The sequence below is a fragment of the Corvus kubaryi genome, unplaced genomic scaffold (genome assembly GCF_017639235.1).
Source record: "Corvus kubaryi isolate FWS band 111438036 unplaced genomic scaffold, C.kubaryi_AGA036_p1.0 37284, whole genome shotgun sequence".
NCBI lineage: Eukaryota > Metazoa > Chordata > Aves > Passeriformes > Corvidae > Corvus > Corvus kubaryi.
Window position 1 is genome coordinate 8,331,879 of NW_024581088.1, and position 9,812 is coordinate 8,341,690.

General features: G+C 40.1%; 1 protein-coding gene across 1 annotated transcript in view; it reads right to left on the bottom strand.

Moving 5' to 3' along the window:
- Positions 1–428: 428 nt before the first annotated feature.
- The window catches only part of SKA2 (spindle and kinetochore associated complex subunit 2), a 9,881-nt gene continuing 497 nt past the window's right edge, over positions 429–9,812 (bottom strand). Inside the window, exons 2-7 of the mRNA XM_042026381.1 lie at positions 5,166–5,255; positions 4,388–4,564; positions 3,141–3,227; positions 2,049–2,088; positions 1,308–1,440; positions 429–885 (exon numbers count right to left, since the gene is read on the bottom strand). Coding sequence (XP_041882315.1) covers positions 759–885; positions 1,308–1,440; positions 2,049–2,088; positions 3,141–3,227; positions 4,388–4,564; positions 5,166–5,255 — 654 coding nt within the window. The 3' untranslated portion in view covers positions 429–758. The remainder of the gene's footprint in view (positions 886–1,307; positions 1,441–2,048; positions 2,089–3,140; positions 3,228–4,387; positions 4,565–5,165; positions 5,256–9,812) is intronic.

Sequence of the window (9,812 nt, forward strand, 5' to 3'; positions counted from 1 at the left end):
GAAACCAGCCTTTCCCTGCCTAAGAGCACTAATTCAAACTTTCTCTCCTTTGACAGACACAACTTTTCATAGGAAAAAAACTGAATACAACTTCAGGTATCTTACTCTCTCAAATTAGGCTGAAATATAACAACATCAATGTAAAAAATAAGATATAAAATATCTATATTACATATAGAAAAACACAAAAATATAGAAATATTAAACATAAGAATGGTTTTCACTGTTAGGGTGGCCAAACAGTGTAACAGAGGTTGTAAACTCTTCATCCTTGGGAATTTTCAGCCTGCCCTGAGCTGCAGTCCAGGCGCTTGGACTGGACAGTGCCCAGAAATCCCTTCTGACCCCAGCTGGACTGTAAAAAACCCAAAGGATTTCACATCAAAGGAAAATTAATCAGGTCAGGGAGCAGGTTCAGGGGTCAGGAGTCACGTAAACAAAAGTATAATAAATCTTTATTCAGGAATGCAAGTACAATTAAGAGGCTTTAGAACCCCCTCAGGAATGCAGCAAGGAAGTGGAAGTGTCACAACATTCCTCAAAAATGCATCAACCATAATCCTTTAAACAGGCAAGGTAAAGTGCCAACCTCAGTGTTTTTGAACTCTCCAATTCCAAGTATTATCAACAGAATGTGTATACAGAAACATTAACAACTTCCCAACAGTGGACTTTAAACTCTTGTTCCAGAGAAATTCTTGTTCCTTAATAACCCAGGAGCTGTGACCAAGATGCTTCTGTAACAGATGAGCTTTCATTTACACAGCTAATTTAACATTTCCTTGTTTGTTGAGTTCCACAATCCCGAGTTCTTTCAGGATTTGAATTCTTGAGTCAGTGGCTTTCATATTCATCTTGTTCATCTGTGAAATACTCAGTGCTGCTCTGTAAGACAAAAACAATTTAGTAAAACATCAGGTCTGGCAGAAAAAGGCTAAAACGCACATGCTATTTAATCAATGATTTTTGTAAGTGCTCTGTAAATCTCAAACTTATTCATATTACCATCAACTTTTCTGTGATACCTCAAATCATAGCAGTCATTTCTAATCTTAGGGTTAAAGAGAGAATTTCTGAGTCAAAAACTTCCTGGTTTTGTAATATCAGCCTGTAAGAAATCCCCAGCACTCACCCCAGAGAGGGGTCAGAGTGGGGAGAGCAGAGTTTGGGTTCACAGTTTAGTGTCAGGGCTTTTTGAAGTTACAATATGGCAGTGAATGCTTAAATTGCTGGCTTTATTTAATTTGAAAAGGCTGAAATTCTTTACAGTTTATAAAATTCTTTTAATGAATGGCTTTGAGTCTTACCTGTTCTTCTTTACAACGAAGTGGTTAAATAACCCCTTGTACAAATAGTTCAAGTCTGCTAATTTGACAGTGCTTCTGACACTCCTGGGCACACTCATAAATGTTTCCTCAGTCAGTGGTTTGAACTGGGGGTCTAAAAAGTTGGAAATAGAAGATATTTGTTAAAAAAACTGGAAATGGAAAATATTTGTTTCTTAAGAAATTGGGTCAAAGATAGAAAGTACTTCCATTACTGTTCAATCACCCCCCTAAGTGGGACTAAAGGAAGATTTTCCAGCAAGAGAAAGGAAAGAAGAAACAATCACTGTACCTGGAGGCTTAGTAAAAAATCGTTTAATTTGAGATCTGATGAGAATTGATAAATTTGGTCTGTCAATGACTAGTTGGTCTTGTTTTTTTAAAAAAAAAACGAAACCAACTGTGCAAATTCCTTTCTCAAAGCAGGGATAAATGGATTTAAAAAGAGCTATTTCTAAGGTAAGATTAGTGCACCATTTCTTCCAGACCATAAACACAACAGTTTTCCACTTCGGTCCCATCAAAAGCAAGGAAAAAAAAATCCCAGAAACACGACAACTACTCACGGAATGTAACTGAGGGGTCAGGTCCTTCTAGTAAAGTCTAAATTCTTCACATAAAACCAGTAGATACTGGTGCTTGAGACTGAAAACAGTGAATTTACTGCCTATCACAGCTTCTATGAGAAGAAAACAGCTGGAAGTTTATTTTTTCAGCACCCACCTTCAGCTGAGTCAGGGACTGTAGGTCCTGGACAGGATGGCTAAAAATAAACAATAATGTCAGTATTTGTTAGTATTTCGCCTAGAAATCATTTTTTACACTTTCACTTCTGCCTAAAATTGACATTAATTACATTTTACCATTGGATAACCAAAGATCTTGCTATGATCTGAAGTCAACAGCAAAATCTTAGGGATTAAACACAGTTTCAAATAAATTAAGTTTAAAATGGATACAGAAAGATTTATATGCAAGTCAGATGAGCATCTCCAGCTTTCCAGCATGGATCTGAAAGCACTGCACATGATTTAGAATTAATAATGGACATAAATTGAGAGCATTTATCAAGGGAGGAGCCGATATTTGCAAAGAAAGAGGGAGTGAAGCTGCAGGAATTGGACAGGTTTCATGCAAACCAACAAGCAACAAAGGGACAGAAAGTGAGGTCTCCTGTGACAGTGGGCAGTGAGGAGAAGTAGAAAAAGAAAAGGTCCATCAGAGAAACACCCTCTGTTAAGCTTATTTAATATTTTTAATATGAGACCCAGAGCAAATATTTGCAGATAATTATACTGGCTAATTACATATTGAGCTATGGGAGAAGATCTGACTTTTTAACAAGTATTAATTTAGATCTATGTTCTATTGCATTGCAGTTAGAATAGATTGTTACTCATATCCCAAAATTTGTTGAATATTTCACAGGAAATTAAGTTTCTCCCCACTTTGAGATACTTTGGTTTGAATCAATGACATTCCTCACTCCCACCCAAATGTTTCTTTATCAAGAAGATCAACAAGAGCAACCAACTGCGTCTCTGACAAGAAACATAAACACATCCCAATTAAAAAATAACAGGAACAAAGTCTTCTCAAAGCTAATTTTTCCTTTGTGGACCATCTAATTGGAACAATTAAAAAAGCTTAATCTGTATAGAATAAAAATGAAAAAGTCTGTTAAAGAATTTAATCCCATTTCTGAAAAATTCCATTCATTCGAGAGGTATTAAATCACCAAATCAGCCCCTTCTGCATTCAGCTGCACTCGGGATTAAAGGTTTCTGGAATACTGACACTCCATGCCCTAATTACCTCTTCCACTGGCAATTCCACTTCTTTTCCAGTTTGCAAGTTTAACTGCTGAGCTGCAGTCTGTTCTTCTGCTGACAGAGGCAAGCTCTGGAAAAAAAAAAAGCAAACACAGAGAAGTCTGATACTTCAGTTCCCGAGGTGATGATATTTACAGAAGGACTCAATGCTTGTGCAGCCTTTTGCTCATGAAAACTGACAGTAGACTCCTGATTTCCTTCCACTGAAAGCAAATGTACAAGCTAAGTATTTCTGAAAAATCAACCATAATTTTCCTCTAGTACCAATGCTATAAATTAGTCAAGTAAGATAAATTTTTCAATTAAAAAAAAGAAGACTTACATTTCTCCAGAAGTTTAATCCACCTTTGGTTTAGGAAATACAGAAAGTACAAGAAAATCTTTACCTAAAGCTCTACATATAACTCAAGAAAAGGATCTTCCACTTTAAGAAAATCCCAAGTATAAAATTATTCTGGGCAGAATATCCTTGAAACACAGTGAGATATGATCTGTTTTCCTTTCTGTGACATATAACTACTGTCTTTTAAATCATGATACAGCCCATTTTGTCTATAAAAAGTTACCAGTAACTTGCCCAGAGCTGTTGACAGATTAAACCCAATCTCCAGGTACTGTCATTAGAATATTGATCTAAAACACCTTATTTGTAAAGGGACAAAATTAATGCTTTCACAATCTCTTCAGTAATGAAGCAGTGTCTGAAGACCACTTATGAAAATGTTGTTTGTTGTTGGGTTTTTTAACAACTTAAACATTATCTTAGGAAAAACAGCTTTGGACTAACAGCAATCCCAGGGTGTTTGTTAAAATGGTTTTAACTTTCTCCCTTCAGGCAGTGAAAATACATTTGCCATTTAAAAGCTTTTTAGCCTTTTAAAACTGGCTTCACTTTCTATTTTCTTTAAGGTGTCTACTTCCAAAACCTGTCAGTGTGGCCCTGGGACACAGCTGTGCACAGAGGTGTTGATTCCTATGAAATGACCCAAACTGTGCCACTATTCACACTCCTCAGCTCCAAATCTGACCACCACCAGTTGTAACTGCTGGGGATTGGGATTTACAGAAGGAGCTTCAATCCTGCCAGCATTCCTTCTGGGAAACTGTCTCCTTATCTTCTAAGAGTCTGCACAAACAGTTTCCAATGGAACCACTCGTGCTACATAAAGGTTACAAAGCTCATGTTCGTTCCCGGGAGTGAAAACAAAGTGATTTAAATGAAAATACCACCTCCAGTTCAGTTCGTTGCTGCAGTGCCTGAACTATCTCCATTGTTTTCTCCAGGGCAGCACGGATGCTCTCCATGGATTCCTTCTGCTCCATGGAAATTTTTTCCATCTGCACACACAGGGATTTGTAACGGGATTTCAGCACTGGGAGTTCTTTCAGGAGAGCAACTGGATTCTCCTGTGTGAGTAGAATATTTAAATTATGTAAGATGATAAAATTAATGTGGCCACAAATCAATTAAAAGTGCAGCTGTTGGAGACACCAAAATTTAACAAGAAATGACCCTTTACAATGAAAATGTACCAGAGAAAAGGACTTATTTATAAAATCCTTTACATTATGTCATTTATTGTTTTCTTCTCATCTCTCCCCCAAAGCTGAATTTGGTCATTGCTTGTTGGCAAGTTTATCTTGGATCTCAGAGCAAGGGTGAGTTTTAGCTCAGATTGGAATCTGTGGCCTGAATTTAGGTGTTAACACCACTAATTTCTCAGAGCAGAACATGGGAGAATTTCACTATCCCAAGAAACCAAAGGAGTTTGGTTTGAATTCATGTTAGGCCACTTATCTTGATATGTGACACAGCAAATACTTTACAATAACAATAATAATAATAATAACAACAACAACAATAATAATAATAATAATAATAACAACAACAATAATAAAAGCCTGACAATAGATGAAAGAACAGCCACATATATTTCAGGTTTAAAGAAAAATATCCATTTATTACCAACTTCATGCAAAAAAATTGAATTTAATCTGAAAATACTACCTCTGCTGCTGTATCATCAGGAAGACTTTTCAATATTTCAAACTCCACTCTGTGCTGAATATAATCCAGATCAGATTCTGCTTTCTGGAACTAAAATATTTAAGGTCAGGCACAGTATATTAAAAACCAAAAACTGCAGACAAACCCCAAACTGTGTTTCAGGAAAGCAGGAGGCAGCTGCCTCCCTTTGAAAGGTTCAGGGACCATAAAAGTTTTCAAATTTAACTTTTTCAAATATTAAGAGTTCTGTCAGCAAAACTACAACACTCAGTTATTTACACAGAGGAGGTTATGAGTAAATTCAGGATCCAAGAGTATCATCAGAGCTTTTATTAATAATTATATTAGGGATGTGTTCTTTCAGATGGTTTTAATACCCACAAAACATTTTATTGTTCCCTGATAAAACAGACTGACTAACAGCTCATAAAATTGATGACATCACTTTTCTTTCCTTGGGATAAATAAGCCACCAGAGAATTGTCTAATTGCCTTGTAAAACAGTCTGCTGATAGCATTACTACTTAATTAATTTTAGTCTGCAATTTTAATATCTATTAAAGACTTCCACTTTCAAGAAAGGCAGTTTTCCCAGCTCCCAAGCAACTCATTAATTCTTTGACATAATAACTCAGTGATTTCACAGTCACAGAAGAGACAATGATGAAAGCAAGTTTAAAATGGTTGTGACTTCCTTAACTTGGTTTTCACTGTTTATATTGAGATTAACCCCAAAGTGACCATTCTGATTTTTTTTTTAAGGATCAAAGTAAGGCTGCATTTGTTACAGGCAGTGCTACAAAGCAACAAATATTCACAGTCTGTGGTCAGGCTGGGATTCCAAAGGGAAATTTATGTTTTAAACATCAGCCTTGGGATCCACCTTCAGGAATGGCCATTAATGCCTTTGAGGATCTGGAAACTCAGCCTGAAGGAATGGGATTCGATCCAGGATACTCTGCAGTGAAAGCCTCTTTCTGAGGGAGTGAAGATGGATGATGTTTCATACACCTCCAGTACATTTTCAAATAATAGCTTAAGAAAAGGAAAATAAATCTAGTGAAGAGCCTGTGCATCTATAAATCAAGGGGAAAGCTTTCACCCAGTACTGCCATAACTCACCATCTGCCCAAGAAAACTCCTTCCTACACCTGCCCCAGAAACCAGCCAGGACAAAATCCAAGAATAAAATACTTTTCAGTACACTGTACATTTTTAAAGAGTTCATGAGGGATTTCTTCCCCGACTGCTCAATGGTTTCTGTTCTCCTCCACTAAGAAATATTTGTAGGTTTTCATTTCCACAGCAGACACCCCCAAAAGAACATTTTTTGCTTTTTTCTAGCTCCTCCATTTTATCAGTTTTTGGGAAAGCAGACAACAAAGATGAGCTGCTTTCAAAATGAGCCATTAAATATTCAATACTGATAACCCGAGACTTCCACAAGGAGCTAACTAACATCATGCTACTACTGTGATTCAGGACATTAAAAACTGGATGTGAAGCTAAATGTGGCTAGAATATTAAGATTTGTGACAAGATTAACACAGTTCGGTAGGACTGTTTTTATTTTATAAATATTTATTTCTTGCTGCATTTCAGGAAACATCCACCTGCAAAAATCTCCCCTTAATGTTCCAGGTCAGAAGCATTTGTAGGATGATTGTTTCATGGCAACCACATAGAAAATGCAGGGTTTGAAGTGTAAATTTGTAATTTACTCACAGGCTTAGAAGAAAATGTTAGAAACTGAGGCAAGAGTGAGGCCAGTGCTGAGGGCTCTGCTCTCAGATGCTTTGACAATACTATTGCACTGCTCTCTGTATAGTACAGTAGTGCAATAAAGTCAGAGCACTCGTTAGCAGCAACAATTCTGGGCAACAATCAATCACACACTCACCAAAAAAAAAAAGAAAAAAACCACATCAACTCAGCCAGAGGTTTCTGTGGATCGTGAAGAGTTGGATAAGGTTAAAGCTCACCAAGTCCTAACACGCACATACAAAAACTCACATTGTTATTATTCATAATCTGTCGTTCCACTGATCAAGAGGGGAAAAAAACCCAACCACTCAATAAAATGCTCAACAGATCTGTCAGAAATTCAATTTCAAACTCCTTGGTTCTTTTTAAACTGGAAATTCCATTTTCCAAGTGTATTTATTGCTTGGATTTGCCTTGTAGCAAGCTAAGATTCTAAACTGCCATCACACAGATGTTCTTAAACTGCATTACAGGGAATATCTTCTAGACAGCCAAGTTTGTTCTTTATAATTTGCAGGTGCTGAATCACATTAAAATGAACTTAAGCACTCCTTTCCCAACTCTGGGGATGTCCTTTACCACTGGAGTGTGAGAGCACCATCACAGGGAGGGTGTATTCCATAAACCTCAGTGAAGGTGGGGTTTTTTAACACAACAGTAACTTGTTTACTTTACTGAGAGCTTGAGAACTCTCGGGGTTTGAAGGTGCTGAGATCCTTAACAAAATGCAAAGAAACCTGTGAATGGAGTGGAGAGAGGGGGATGTTTGCTGATGTACACAGAGCTGAGTCACCTGGACCATTTCTAAGACACAGAGATGATGGCATTTGTCATTAAATGACAGTCAATGTTTCTCCTTGGCAAGTGAGTAGAAGACAATGAGTAAGAAAAAACAAACCAGTGGCAATCTCATTTTACAGCTGTTTTGCAAATCACCTTCTGGTCTCAGACAGTGACTTGGGATGTGACTGTAACCACAGTAAGAATACAGAGTAATGCAGATTGTATTGCTGGCCAATGCCCTTTTAACATTGCACTGCTTTTTGTGCATCATCACCAGTAGTACAACATAAAAAGGGCACTGGACAGACACCACACAGGGACAGAGGAGGTGCAGTATCCCAAAAAACAGGGACAGCAATGAACCGAATTGCTCTGAATGAAGCACTTGCAGCTCATCTGAGAGTTTAACCATTTGTTATCCGGTTTTGGCAAATGGATCTCCACAAAGTTTCCCTCAGTGCAGGCTGGGCATTAAAGGTAAATGAGATGATTGTGCACAAGGATGCTCTGTGTGTTCATTGCAGGCCTGACTGTGCCTCTTGAAGCTGCTGGAAAGATCCCAAATCCCAGCTGACTCCAAGGAACTTGTGCAGCCCAGTCCTGAGTCCTGAAATACAGCGCCTGGAGTTCAGGGAATCATGGAATGGGTTGGGTGGGAAGGGACCTTAAAGCTCATCCCATTCCACCCCTGCCATGGGCAGGGACACCTCCCACTAAATGAGGTTGCTCCGACCTGGCTTCGACATATTCTTATTTAAATTAGCAGTTTTATGATCTTTTCCATAATTAATCTAATACTGTAGATGTTATGGTGCTCCTGTCACAAATAACCATTGATTACCTGGTATTTTCATACCCATTGTTCTCTTCAAGCTCCCACTAATTACTTTATCCCTGCTTCCATGAGACTAAAAAGAAGCTTTCCATGAAATTCATGTCAAAACCTCCAGGGAAACTAGAAGTGTTATTTTATCACACTTCTGTGGAGAGAGCTGACTTCACAGGAAATCCAGGACGAGGAAACAACAAAGCAGAAGGAAAAGCAAGAGGCACAAAGCTGTGAGATGTGAGATTATTCTGAATTCCAGAATAAAAGCACCCGTTAACTTAAAGGGAGCAAAACCACCTCCCTGTTCACATGTCCTAAAATGAGAATCACTTTCAATAAAACACAAAAACAAACCATTACTATAAATAAATAAATAAAACCTCTAACCCAAGTATCTCTAAACATATTTCTGAATTAAACTAGCCTTAAAAAAGAAAAATAATACTAATATATGGGGAGATCAAGCTTACACTATGGGGCACAAATGTAAAAATATTATTTAGAAGCAAGACCAAGGTTTGAGGGAGAGCACAAAGAACTTGGCTGGTTGGACACAGCTTCGCAGTGCCCCTCCAATGAGGGGAAACACAGCACAGCTCTTTTTCGGGAGGTTAATTTTTGCCTTTTTTCACTTTTCCAGGAGTGGGGCAGGCAGAGAGGCTACCATTACATATGGGACAGCCCCGTTGTGCTTCGGGGGGCTGCCTCAGAGCACTGGAAAGGAGCGAAAGGCTGGAAAAACTACAGGAATTTGGGGCTCGGGAAGGGAGGGCCGAGGGGGCCATCGCCCCGCTTCCCCCGCGCGCCCGCGCCAATGGACCAGCCCAGCCCGCCTCTCCCCCCCGCAGCGAAAATGGTCCAGCCCAGGTGAGCGCTCCACCCTCGCCCCCCGCTGGGAGAAAATGGACTAGTCCGGGAGCTCCACTCTGCCCCGCGCCCCCCCTCCCGCCGCGGGGACATGGACGGCCCGGCCGCGTCCCCCCGCAAGGCGGGCAATGAGCGCGCCCACCCCCACCGCTCCCCCCAGGTGCGCGGGAAATGGCCGCGCCCTGCCCCGTGCCGAGGGGTGAATGGAGCGGCGCAAGCCCCGCCCCTCGGGGGGGGCGGCGGAATGGACCGGCCCGGCCGAACCCGCCTGACCCGGACGCGGCCGGCGGGCGCCCCATCGAGGGCGGCGCGGGCCGCGCTCAGGGCCCGGATGGGGAACGCGGGCGCGGCTGAGCGGCCGCTCTTCCGTCGCGCCGCGCCCGCGCCCCCGCTCTCCCTCCCTT